This window comes from Netta rufina (assembly GCF_964035555.1).
Source record: "Netta rufina genome assembly, chromosome: 1".
NCBI lineage: Eukaryota > Metazoa > Chordata > Aves > Anseriformes > Anatidae > Netta > Netta rufina.
In genome coordinates this window covers 187,514,320-187,528,738 of record NC_140123.1, presented here as the reverse complement: position 1 = coordinate 187,528,738, position 14,419 = coordinate 187,514,320, and the positions used below count along the sequence as shown (strand labels likewise).

Below are 14,419 nucleotides of genomic sequence, written 5' to 3'. Positions count from 1 at the left end.
ACAGAGAAAATGAATGACATGACAGTTTTTAAATGTATTCAGCTAGTCCGATTTACTTATTTAAAGAATTAAGTCAGTCTTCCTATATTAAAAAAAAAATTTAGAACGTTTAAGATAACGGTTTCATAGTTCAGACTAATTGCCTGCATGATCTAGCATAAAGTGAATCATTAGGCATGTGATAAAATGCAATCTGTATAAAGACACATGATTTTACTGTCCAGATTAAAGACCAGTAAGTTAGAATATTTAGAAACCAAAGCTTTTTATGTCATTAAAGAAGATTAGTACACTTCTACCAACACACCACCTTAACCTGATTTCTGCTTCAGAACTAAGGTATCAGATTAGATGTATGGGCTCCTTCCAAGCTTTCATAGAAAAACAAAACAAACAAAACAAACAGGGATTTTCCAATAAAAAAAAAAAAAAAGACACCAAAAATATCTCTGCACCAAAACTTATTATTTTCTTATTTTATTTTTCTAGCAATAAAATAATTTCCCTTCTCTTTTGATCATTAGAAAACAAACTAAAAGCACGTCTCTTAGATTAGGTTGATCTTTTAGGTCTGCTTTTAAAGCACATCTTCACAATAAACGTTTGAAATACATTTCTATGTCTTTCATTCAGAAACAGAAAAATTGCATGCTCTTTTCATACTTGCATACAGGCTATCAGTGTAACAATGAAACAGAGTGCTTATTTCAGAAGGTGATAATAGAAGTCATAGCAAGAGCCATTAAGGAAATACATAAGTAATTTCCTTATGCTGCTGTTCCTCCTCATATAGGGTTTTATTCAAACCTCTCCAAACAGAACTATAGTTTGCTAATACAAATTGCATTTATTTATCTATTTAAAGTGCACAGACTTAAGAAGAAAAGCACAGGAAATGTCGTCATTATTTGGGATTTTAATGCTTCCATAAAACACATGGGTAGGCAAAGCACATCACACGTATTCATCAGTTTCACAATGTGAAAATATGCTTAGCTTGTGCATTATATCAAATAAATGCAAAATATGCATTATATCAAATAAAGCCACACATGGAACGTACAGTTTCCATGCTCCTTGTAAAAATTCTAGTTTTGGCACCATATATGAAGTTTCCTTTTAATTTAACAGGGAAGTTCAAAAAAAAAAACCAGCTGATTCGTATTTCTCATTGGATGCAACAATAGGAAATAAGAAAACAAGTAAATAAAAATGAAAATATCACCCACCCAGACACGTTAACTTGAAAATTCCATTGCTAAAGTGAAACTGTGAGAAAGGAAAACTTGGTTCACTAAGTCCAATTGCAAAGGGCCAACATAAAGAAAATGATATGGTAATTTTCTGAACTGTAACTACATCTGAGTACTGAATCTGAGGAAAAACTGTTCGAGTGCTAAAATCTGAAGATTAACAATTTCAGGTATGTTAACTTTTGAGATGCATCCATTCAAATAAGTTTTGTAACATTTACCTGTATCCAAGCGCTTTACAGGGGACTCATCATCAACCTCAGAATCTCCACATGCACTCCTTGATCTTTTCCTTGGGTGCAGAAGTGTCTCCAACCTTGGAAGGACTACAGACAAAAAGGTTTTGGTCCCTAGCTGTGGAGAAGTTGGCTGGGTTTCAGTGTTCTTTGCAGACTTTTGGGGGCTTATACTTTTCGATTTGCAGAAGAGAATGGATGTACGTCTGTTTACATCAGTTGATGACTCAGCTACAGCAGAAACAGTCGACTCATTGAGATTACTGTCAAGTAAATGTTCTGGAGTGTGTCCATTTATTTCTTTCTGAATGGAAGTGCTATATAATTCATTATCAAATTTTACTCTTTTGTAAAGCTTACTCTGCTCTGGATTGAGTTCTACTGGTTTGAGGGTTGGTGGTTCTGAATTAGTCTCCAAGTTTGAAGGAAGAGGTAATGCATCTGATGGTTCAAGTTTAGGGGGAGATTTATCTCCTGAAAAAATTATAAATAGAGTGTGATTTTTGAAAACTTGTCGTTATAAAGTCTATTATAAAACTCACTATAAATGTGCAGCCCACCAAATAAATTGTTGTTTGGAAACAAAGCATAACATTTTAAAAACAATTCTTGTCTAGCAACAATCTGTCCTAGTTAGTAGTTCCTACTTTTATACTGGGAGTCTAACATGGATAGAAAAGTAGGTGTTTATAGTTGGTGTTAACAATTTACACCTGGATCAGTACTTCTTACTTCTCATGCAATTATGTTAGTTTCATTAACTAAAAACTAAGAAAACTACTTTTTTTTTTTAATACCAAGTTGGGGTGGTGGATGATTATCTGTTAAATGCACTTACACTGCCATTCAAGTAAAATACTTGATATAATACATTTTACAAATTTTGTATATTCACCTTAACTGCCTAAGACAAGTTTTATCAGATAGACATTTAAAAAGTGGTATTTGTAACCTGATCTACTAGAGTAAGTTAAAATGTGATATAAAATTACAGAAAGGCAATTTCTGCAAAGCTGTTTACATTTGTGACCAGCAGATTCATTTGCAAAACAAACAACAAAGCATCCCCTAAGCCTTGCAGCTTTGACACTTGTTGACAAATACAGACTTGACAATGCAGACTTGATAGAAGAAGTCAGAAAAACCACCCTCTACCAATTTTCTTTCATCCCATTTTTTTCTCCCCTCATTATCCTTTCCCAGATTATTTAAATAATTCCACACTGGGAGAAGACAATGGAGATGTAAGTGTGAGCATGAACAACTAGTTTCAATTTTTCATCCCAAGTGATGGGAAAGAAAATATATATTCTACTGTTGCAACATTCCTAAATACAAGTAACAGGACTACCTCACCCGTCAACACAAAAAAGATGATATACCTTCAATAGCTTCATAGATGTTAAAATTTATAGCTTCCAAGAGAATCTTTTAAGATGTGAATTAATAATAAGATGCTTATTCTGTATGAATAACTGCATGAGACCAATGGAACATTTATGCTGTCAAATCAATTTTTAAAGTCTAGTTAATTTTCTATGTCACTTGATAAAAGACATAGAACAGCAAGGGTTTAAACCCTGTATCTGTAGTGAATTAAATACTATCTACGTATTGTTTTGGCTTAGCAATCTTTACTTTGAAATCAATAACTATAAATTAAAAATAAATAAAATAAAAAAATAACTAAAAAATAAAGCGTAGAAGAACTCTGCCCTATCATTTAAGGTTTAATTGAACAATAGCACAGTTCCTATTAAAAATATAGTGCTAAAATAGTGTGACTATGCTCACATCCTTTGAAGGCATGCAAGTATTAGAGTTGGTAAATAATATTTCTGGAGCACATTTAGAATGAAATTTAGGGTCAGATAAGCATATTTACAGTAGCACCAATTAAAAAAAAACACTGTAGTTTAGAATATCCAAGATCACTATTCTTTTTGAACAAATTCTATTTTTCTCACAATGAATTAGAAAAGATTCTCAAAAAGACTAAAGCACAGAAAAACACTTAATTTAGACACTGAAAACTAAATTTCACTGCATTATTCTGCCACCACATTTTTAACATAATCAGAAATTGAAAAACAGAATTGCCAGGGGTTAATTCACAGCTCTTCTAGAATCAGCTTCTGTAATCCTGGGCACAGGATTCTCGTGGCTACCTTCCTCATCTCTCTTTTTTAGATATTTGTTCTCTTTCCTCTAAGTATTTCAGAACCAAAACTTGAACTTGACTACTACTCTTCGCTGTAACAGCAATGCCAATCAACTCTGGATGATGATCTTTATAATTTTTAAACATATTGTTATATTGTTATATTCTTTATAATTTTTAAACATATTGTAAATTTAAGAAAACAGTTACTGCTCAGTTTTAGTCTATTATTTGCACAAGAGCTGCAAAAGTTAAAGGCTGAGTAATAAAAATGTTAAGCTACAAGTAATAAAAAGTTAGTGTATTTTTTATCTGACAAAGTACATTGTTAAATGACTATATCCAGAGGCATCATCACTTGAAGGAGATTTAAATAAATAAATAAAACAGCATTAAACATCTTAAGAATGTTTAACAGCTTCACAACGAGGTAAATCACATGCTGATCCAATTACAATTTTTCTACTGTTGTCGTTCAAATCTCAAGCACATTATGTTTGGAAACCACTCTTAGTCACAGTAAGAAACAAACACTAAGTTGCTGTTTGAATGGCAGTTAAGGACAGTCTTTTTATTCACTTCACAAAAATTTTGATACCATCAAGCTGCACAGGACTGTTTTATTTATTATCATGCTTCCACTTTCCCTTCCGCTCTTTCCTCCCACAATTCAGTAGTGTTATGCCAAATGAAACATGCCTCTAACCCTCCTAAAGAAAAATAATTAGCTTTTTAGAGAAGAACTGATTATAAAATAAAACCTCTCAATAACATTTTTTTTTTTTTTAAAAGACTGGATTTGTTTGCTTCATTTAAAAATGAGCAATAAAGACCTCAGTAACTGTATTAAAAACAAAAGAATCAAATACAATATTGAACTGTAACAAAAAGTTGGGTCTTTCAATTATGTTGCTCTCACTGAAATCAATGGGAACTAGCCAACAGTTGATGTAGTTCTGAGACCAGTATTTCAAGGAGGAAGAGAGCCACAAGGGGAAGGGCTGGTTAGATTTAGCTGCCTTGGTTCTACAACATGAAGTTTGATCACTCCCATCAATAGTTAGCTTTATTAAAACAGAAAAGAAACAAATAAACAAACCCTACCCTCCACCCTCCCCAAAGAGCCTGCAGATCATAGAAAAGCTACAAATGACTGTACAAGAGCCAACATTTTCAACACGGTTGACTTAGGCTCACATGATCCCTAATACATATTTTGGCATTTAAGTGGATTTCTGGAAGTATGAACACATTTTCCACTCAGACAGTTGATTCCTTCTTGTATTACTACAGTGAAAAGAGGTTTTAACTAAAAGGATCATTCTCATATTGTACTTAAGCGGCTATTTATCCATTTAAAAATGAAACATTATATTCATTTATTACACTTTAATTCACGTGATTAGAGCAGCTGATTGAAGAAGTCCACAGTAGTACTAATTTAAACAAGATATAATTCTTACCTTCTTCTTCTCCATCCTGTTCTAGTGCTGCACTTTCTTCTTCAAAACTTCCAATACCTGATTCTATTTGAGGAACTTGGTTGTGTTGCTGACTTAATTTGTTGCGAATACTGCTGATTTCTTTCTTTAAAAGCTTTGCTCTTTTGCTCCTTGATCCACTGGATTTCATTGCACAGGTAAGATCAAGTTTTTCTAGCAACTCTCTCAGCTGTTCTTCCAAGGACATATGCACTCTGTTCGCAGGATTCAGTAATCTATCCACTGAAGTCAAAATATGTATAATTGAAAATGTGTTAGTGTTTCCCACATACTAACAGAAAAAAAAATAATCACGTGCTGAAATTGAAAACTTATCAAGAAGCTACTTAGATTAGTCTCAGTCGCTTTCCATTACCAGTAAAGAAATGCTGGCATGAATTCCAATTGTATAATGTTACTAAAATTCTTCTTAATCTGAATTTTGTTCAAGAAATCTAAGCAGTTGAGCAAGGTCAGAAGGAATACAATTAACCTTTCCCACCCTATCAGGTAATTTCCTTCTTGTCAAAGAGCAGGGAGAGATTAGTTATAAAACTAGTGTTATTTTCTTTCACTGTCAACAACTCAGAGAACTGATGTGCATTTCTAAAGGAAGCTGTTTATTTCCCAGTATTACAAGTGTGCTTGATTTTTTTTAATTCAATGGATTATTTAAAAATATACTGAAGTTTATGCATGCTGGTAGTCATTTTCCACTATATATGACCAGATACAACATATGGAAGATGATGCTGAACTTAAAACCTTTTTTCATGTATCTCTTTAAATTAGGCTTTAACATTGTTTTCCAGATTCTGATTTTGACAGTGCTTTCTAATGGCAGATCGAGTAAAAGAGAATCAACTGAAACTTTCAAACACTGTCTTTAGTGGAGAAAACAAATTCTAGTCAGTAGACTGAACAGCTACAGTTTTAAGCATTTGTATGGAGTTTACATACACCAAAAATGCGACAAGACAAAAATGTTCAAAAACAATCCAAAAACATCTTACCATCTTCCCAAGAGAAAGGCTGTGGTGACTCAAGTTTAGGCCGTTCAGGTAAGTGCATTCCAGTTTCATTATTATAACCAATTCCTTCGGCATCTCGTCTAGCTTGCCTGAGAACTACGCCTCCTTGATCTCTTAACCGCACTGCAGCTCTATAGAATATTGTATCTTTTGCATTGTATTTCATACAGTTATCTATGATAAGATTGAAGTCTTCTTCAAACTCACTGAGGTTTTTATAGCCTTGAGCATCTAACCGTTTTCGCATGGTAGAGAAATCCATAGGATGTTTTATGTGATCCAAATAGTCTGGAACCTTTGAATAAATATTTAAAACAACAACAAAAAAGGGTAAAACTATGATAAAATTTTCATATTATGGATAAGATAATATCAGCTACTAACTGATCTGCGTGTTTTAACATATTAACACCTCAGATCAAAAACTGCAAAATGTAGCAGAGAGTTACATATCTTGATATTGTAAACATTTATACACCAGTAGAACAGTACATGTCACAAGACTTTGTAGCGTAAGTCTACTAACAGATGCTGAAACTACTTATAACATATATGAAAGAAACACATAGTTCTAAAAATGTGTGTATTTGTGTATAAATACATTTAGATTATGTATTATAAATATATTTTGATTATTGCACACGTACAATACATGCATACTGCATACACACATATATGTAAAAAACCACTTTACATATATATTTCTATACATGTATACATGGATATGCACGTATGCATACATACACACATGTATATATCGCCTATTTTCCTGGTAAATGAAAAACAATTTTACCTCCAAATAATAACATACTATCCATATTTCAATTTTTAAGACGCCCTTCAAATTTTCTTTATCAAAGAATCTTATAACAGAAGATCAGTATGTTGTCATCTTATTTGGCACATGTATTTGCTAAAAATTATTTTGGTATATGAACAGATTTTCATAGCAGCATAACCGAAGTTACCAGAATACAGATTAGAAAGTAATACTATTCGGTTGCAACACTGCATTCTGTGATGCCATGAATTGCTTCTACTTATGTTTAAGTATGACTTGGTCACACATAAGGAAAACCCTGGAAAAAAATAAGCTTAAAACATACCTCCTTAAGGTTCACTGGCTGAGCAAATATACGTGCAGAATCCTTTTCCTGCAGCTGATCCAGAACTGATCGCAGAAGTACAGTAAACGGAGTAAGCTGAAGTTCCATAGCAACTTGCTCAATCTTGACCTAAAGAAGTAATAATTACGTAATGAATTACTTTTTATTAAGATACTATTTTAATGTAAGTTGTCTTGCAGCAATAGTACTTTAGATATGAAAAACATTAAAAAACACTACTTCAACTTCAGCTGAAATAGAGAGTTTTCAAAAATAACACTTCTAGATCTTAATGCTACTTTCAGTATCATCAGTTGACATGGGTCTAACACATGTTTTCAGCTGATAGCTTTATAAAAAAAAAAATCACTCATCCCTTTGTTGTACACTCAATTTCAACTCTAGCTTCTCATCCTCTCAGAGCCCGTTTTTTTAATCTGTAATAACTGAATTTTGCTTCATTTTTAATAGTAATTCTTTTCTATTAATAGTAATTCTTTTCTATAGAAGTTATTACATAAGAGATTCATATTTTTCCAACAAAAATAACAAGAATTTAAATGCAATTTATTTAAAGTTAATCTTCATTTGTAATGACATCTTCAAGATGCAAAAAGAGAACCTGAAGAACATTTACAGGCTATATAAACCCCAAACAAATGTAATTTTAAAGACTATGTCCTATACAGATTCCAAACATCATTTAAACAACCAGAATCTACATCTTCAAATACTTGGTCACCCTTCAGAATTGTCGTTATTTTTTCACAATATTAAAACTCCTCTACAGTTTATTTTCAGGACATTTCAAGAGTTATCAACACTGAAACAGTTTTGTTAAGGCAAAAATAAATTATTTATGACACATCTATGGTGTGGGTGCATACACATAAACAGACAAAGCACGTTTTACAAGAATAATTGAAGAGTCCTAAAGGCAAACTTGTTGCTTTCACAGTTTCATATAAAACATTCTCTTCCTGCAGTACTGCTTCCTCCCATCTCTTGTCCTAGCTATCTTAACCCTATAATGCTGTATGATTTAGATGCAGCTTTTTGGTTTTTGTGTTTTATGACAAACAAATAAAAGTGTTCCTCAATAAAGGGACCTATTGGGAAAATGTGATAATCAAATTTTATACATTTCTTCAGAAACCAATTAACTTTACAATGACTCGTTAAGTAACTTTACATATTTTAAACAGCTTGTGTGAGAGTGCATGCACAAACAGCACAGACTTTGCACTACAAAAACTGTGTGAGAATACTTAAATTATTTTTCCTTCAGAAGAGTTTCACCAAATTAAAAAGTAAAATTAAAAGGAACATTTACCTGCTCTCTTTTTAACTTTTCACGCTTACGTATAAGTTCAATTAATAAACGTGCCCTTTCAAGATCATGGCGCAGCCTTTGCCAGTACTTCAATTTTTCTTTTAAGGCTTGCATTTCTTCATCATCTTCTCTCTAAGAAAAGAATCAATAATTTTCAGGAAGTGAAAACACTAATCTCTTTCTATAAGCTAGTTTTATGCAATTATATAGAAGTATTCACTGGAAAGAATAAACTTTTTTTTTTTATATACATATACATACTCAGTAATAAACTTCATACTACAATTCTTAATTTTTTCAACTATCTAGCTGAAAGCAAAAATTGTAAAGCTGAAAAGGCCTATAATGAAGGTTATTTACATCAGAAAAAGCAATATAACAAATAGCAACCCAGCAAAAACTTGGTATTTTCACACCAAAATCCAAACCAGGAAAACTAGCCCTGAAGTGGTCAGTCACTTGATAACCCTTGTAGATCCCTCCCCACTAAACTATTGTATTGTATTTTATTCTAAGGATCACCAGCTTCTTCAGAAACATCACACAAGCCTGGTAGAAATGAACTCTTACTGTGCTCAACAGTCCACCTCCCCCACCCTCAGAAGAATCAGGAAACGCTTGTAAAAGCATCAAGATCATTCTGACTAGTGAGAACAGGAAATGAAAAGCAGATTGTCAAATAAAATACTAACTTCAAATGGTACTGAAAAAAAAAAAAAAAAAAAAAAAAAAAAGATATCCAGTCATACAACCTGGATGACAATGCACTTTTAGGAAGAATTGTTTAAATAGTACTTAGTTGGATCTGTACACACAGAATACAGCCTTTCCTCTTTGTTTTTACTATTTTTCATAAGAAAAATAAAGATATTGAAATAATACTACCTACAGTATTCAAAAGAGATTTATAAACTCAGAACTGTGGTAAAGAGTAGAAGTCCTGCTACTAGTACCAAGTGCACAGAAGAAACATGCTTTGGAGGATTATTACATTTTATGAGAATACTTTAATAAAGAATCTCATGAAAAGACCCACAGTTTTGTATGCTGGCCTGGAACTAGCATAATGCAATATACATTTGGTAGTTTTTTTTTTTTTTTTTTTTTTTTTTTTTTTTTTTTTTAACTAAAACAGATAAGCAAATCATAAATAAATTTCGTAAGTTATAAGAAAGTAAAAGAGGATTAAGGAAAACAGGCTAAGCAGGTGAACAGTAACCACACATTACAAACTGTGACACTCATAGAGAAAACATCCCTAATAGAAGGTAATTATAAGTCCTTTAAATAAAGCTTGTGCAATTTTTCAGCCAAAAGGTACTAAAATTGAAAAAAAGAAAAAAAAAAAAAAAAAGGCTGTTTAAAAATATCTAATAGATCTGTGAGTGCTGAGTAATCTACAGAATATTTTAGTGCTTTAAATGCCTTGGAAAAGTAAAGATTAATACCCATGGAAACTATGAAGATAGTTTTATTCAAATAAAACTTCTTAATAAGAAAAATCCGTAGTTGTTAACTAGCTCTGTATCCTGGTACAGCAATCTGGTAACAGCAATTTGTTCCCCTTTTCAAAATAACACAAAAAAGACTGAAAACTGTAACTAGAACTTTCTACTTCCCTTTCCTAAGGTCTTTTACCACTGACAGTTATTTTGGTTTTCATTTCTTTAAAGAAGCTATGTCTCGAGTTAGACACCTAGTAACTGCTGAAGGTCAGAATATTTCTGAGTAAACTTTGATAGCAGTACAAATATTAGTACGCGCATTTTTAATTCCATAGAATTTCCAGAGACTCACTGAAATAGAAAATCTGCACTGACATTAATTGCTGTTCTTGTACACCCCTCCATCTCCAAGTCCAGATCCCACATGTGGAGAAACAACCTGTTGACTGACATATTTATACTTTTTTTCCCCATGGTATTACTGTTTTTGAGAGTCAAAATTCAGCTCTGGCCCTTGTCAAAAGTGGCAGTCCTACCCTTTTGCTTGCACTCATTCAATAGTCTGTTCTTTTGCCTAATGTAATTGCATAGTTCAGATTGGGGAACTGATTCTGCTGAAAGCTAAGACAACAAAACCATAGTAGTTCTAAGGTGTCAGGAAACCTAAATAGAGCAAGAAGAAAAGTAACTTTGTTGGAACAGGTCTGGTATAGTTCATTTGGCTAAATCTAAAGGTGCAGCTGCACTTAAAAATATGTATTTATAAGATTTTTAAAAAACTAAACCACTTGTTTCACCTGCTACAGATATGTCTATGAGATAAATATAATATTTCATTCTCTAAGATAACCAGGTAGGTTTAAATGTGCCAATGTGACCCAAAGCATCTACAGCACCTTGTCTGCTTTTTTCTTGGGCATACATACACTATGTTCCCTCCTTGAAAGTCACTTGGGACTAGGGATTAATGGCAAACTTACAGTTTTGCATCACTTATGTGCAAAGTGATGTTGGCAGTTATACTAGCTGATACCAACTCTTTTTATACTTTATTAGATAACATATGCCTTAATTAAATTAAAAGATACAGGCAAGTTGAAAAGAACTGTTGATGCACTGGCTTCCTGTATCTATCTACTGAAAACTTGGATAAAACAAGACCCTTTCAAAATTTTAATTTCTCAAAACCCTGCTGACAAGCACATTTTCTATTAACTTCCTGATAAAGAGTTCTTCCCTCCAAACCTTTATTTCCATAACAAAGCCAGAAAAAAACTTCTTGCTGACAACTTAAGACAAATTTAGAACAAAACTGATGCTTTACAGTGAACATAGTTCTTACCAAACACCAAAAGATGCATTATCCAGGAAAGCTAAAACTGATATTTATTAATATTGCGTGAAAACACTTCTAAGTCTACACACAGAACATACACCAATTGAGAACTCATCTTCAGCTCCATCTCTGACCATAAAGCACATCGTACCAAGTGTCACTGTACCAGCAAATCACTCCTTATCCTGGATGTGAATATATGGGGACAGCCTCACTCCTTACAGGGACTGCAATTTAACAAGAGCCAAACAGGAATAGAATTACTGCTATAACACTGGATCTTGATTGATAGAGTTAGCTTTATTAAGATTGCCTGCTGCTATTCATATGCCAGCCAAAACCATTTTGTGACTGCAATTAGTGTTCTTACTGAAATCTTCACTGCACGTATAACCTTAACCAGCAGCACTTTCAACTTTTCCATTCTTTTTCCAAATAGCAGTTTTCAAACAACCTCTCTATAGCAGCAACAGCTATTCCACTTTAATTTCATGTTTTATTTTTATTCAAAAAGTTTCTAACTGCATGAAAATAATGGGGCTCTAAGTTTATTATTTCCAATATCTTTCCTGATTATGTAGGTGGAGAAAGAAGTGACAGCACAAACCATTCTTTCAGAGGGTTCCTTGCTCCTTCAGCTGGTGAAGTGCTACATAAAATCTTTTTTGTTTAGAACCATTTGTTGATAGATATCACCTTCAAAAGCCCAACATAACTAACCTCTAACACAGTCATTAAGAAGTAATTTTTAAATCATAGGAACACTTCTGCCAAATCTGTTCTACGAAACAAACATTGAGTAGGGATCACAAACACTTGACATCTTGAAATCAGTTTTGGGTTTTAATTCAGAATCCTGATCTTCACATTTCTGTTCAATTTAAATTAAAACCAAACAACAACAAAAAAACAGAACCACCTCTTCTGAATCTGTATTACACTGGCACTTATGTTCCTGTGACTGACTGAAAACCAGAGTTTTTGACATTTGGACCTCGAACCTAAAATCAGGTAAAAACATCTTTCTCATCCAGACCGAAATTAACAAAATCACGCTCACTTGCCCCACTTGACTGGCAAAAGTAATTTGCATCTCAAATTTCTGAGGAGTTTAATAAACAGCCATAGCTGTTTTTAATATATATATATATATATATATATTTTTATATACAGCTATGGCTGTTAATTAAAGGCTTCATTATGGTTTGGCCTACACTTGAGTAATGAAGATGACTAACACATCTAATTCTTTGTAGTTATGACTACTCTAAAAGGTATTATAAATACCTCTAGATGATGTTACAGAGAAGACAGTGTCACACACAGGGCACTTGCTACTCACTGAGCAGCACTACCTACATGTTTATCATCAAACAGGTCAATTTAAAACTCAACTTTGCTTGAAAGTTGCATTTTATTTTCAAAAGATGAAGTCCAATTCAATTGTAATTTTTAAGAATAAAGCTTAGCAAGTTCTCCAATTTTTACAAAAGCAACAGTTTCCAATTACTTAGAAAATATTTTCATTATTTACTTAGTTTAAAATAGCATTTTTCTAATTCTGTAATTAGAAAAAGAAATGAAGTAGTGTTTATACAGGAGTGCAAACATGTAAAGGCATTTTAATCAGCTCCAATCCAAGGTCTACATTTGTAATATTTAATGTTTGATCATAATCCTTTTGTTGTGGTAGTCATTATTTAAATCTTTACAAATGTTGCAGTTCTGATGGAACAGACCACACCATCTCAATAGCAGAAGCACTTCTCAATTACCAACTAGTAAATAAATGTTTTTCAGACACCATAACTATAGTTTAAGTCTGTACTTCCACACGAGTCCTGGACTTTTTTGCTTGTTTTTATTTATTTTAAGGACTCAAGTTCACTTAATATTTTGTTGATGTTGCTTTGATGCCCACTATCTGAATAATTAATCTGAGCTATTATCAGGTTAACTGTCAGACACTACTTTGTAGAATAAAAGCTTCTATTACAGAATTAAAGGATTAATCAAAAGAATAAACAGTATAAAAAGGGAACAATATCGAAACATACAAAAGATAACTTTGAACGTAAATTGGCCACTTGTTTAATTCCACATGAAAGGAATAAGGGCATCTCTCCTGTGAGGAAAGGCTGAGCGAGCTGGGACTTTTCAGCCTGGAGAAAAGAATGCTGGGGGGACCTTATCAATATATACACATATCTGAAGGGATGGTGCAAAGAGAGTGGAGCCAAGCTCTTTTCAGTGGTGCCAGGACAAGTGGCAATGAGCACACAGCAGGCTCCATCTGAACATCAGGAAGCACTTCTGTGTTGTGTGGGTGATGGAGCGCTGGCACAGGCTGCCCAGGGAGGCTGTGGATCTCCCTCCTTGGAAATCTTTGGAAGCCACACGGATGTGGTCCTGGGCAGCCTACTCTGGGTGGCCCTGCTTGAGAAGGGTGTGGCCTCCAGAAGTCCCTTCCAAACTCAGATATTCTCTAAACTGATGATTAGTAGTTTTATGTACAAAAACATAAAAATAATAAAATAAATGCACACAAAAAGGACAGATCAGTAAGGTAGGAAGGAATGCCGAGTATTATTTTTGTGACTATACCAATTCACGATTGATCAACAAATAGCAGCGTAATACAAATGAAATTAATAGTTAAGCTACAAAGGGGGAAAATTTTCAATTTAATTCAAATAAATGATAGTAATATACAAAGTTTTTAAAGTTATAGAACACATTCTGAAGATCTCGAGGTTACTTTACAGTAACAATTCCACTGGAAATCAAACACCTGAAGAATGGAGAGAACTCAGAACTGATATTATCAGTTCATTTTAAAAGGTAACTGGAATGCAGGAAGAATTTTCACACCATGTTTCACAGCGCTTCAAGGACTATTACATGGATCCAGGTATGGAATACAAAAAAAAAAGTTTTAGTTACTTTCAAAGTTACTCAGTGCCTTGAAACCAAACAACAGAAGACCTGCTTAAACCTCTAATGTTGCTAAAGTTGTTCATATTACAAAAATGAGAAG

At 33.1% G+C, this 14,419-nt stretch overlaps 1 protein-coding gene across 4 annotated transcripts in view; it reads right to left on the bottom strand.

The window, feature by feature from the left end:
* The window catches only part of BRD1 (bromodomain containing 1), a 60,531-nt gene that overhangs the window by 26,386 nt on the left and 19,726 nt on the right, over positions 1-14,419 (bottom strand). For 2 of the 4 annotated variants that reach the window (XR_014619041.1, XM_084299661.1), the window contains exons 4-8: positions 8,602-8,733; positions 7,269-7,397; positions 6,145-6,457; positions 5,114-5,374; positions 1,475-1,963 (exon numbers count right to left, since the gene is read on the bottom strand). Coding sequence is in view for 3 of the 4 variants with exons in the window: in XM_084299661.1 (XP_084155787.1) it covers positions 1,475-1,963; positions 5,114-5,374; positions 6,145-6,457; positions 7,269-7,397; positions 8,602-8,733 (1,324 nt within the window). In the remaining variant the exon portion in view is untranslated. The remainder of the gene's footprint in view (positions 1-1,474; positions 1,964-5,113; positions 5,375-6,144; positions 6,458-7,268; positions 7,398-8,601; positions 8,734-14,419) is intronic. The other 2 variants (XM_084299662.1, XM_084299663.1) reach the window with 2 other exon arrangements.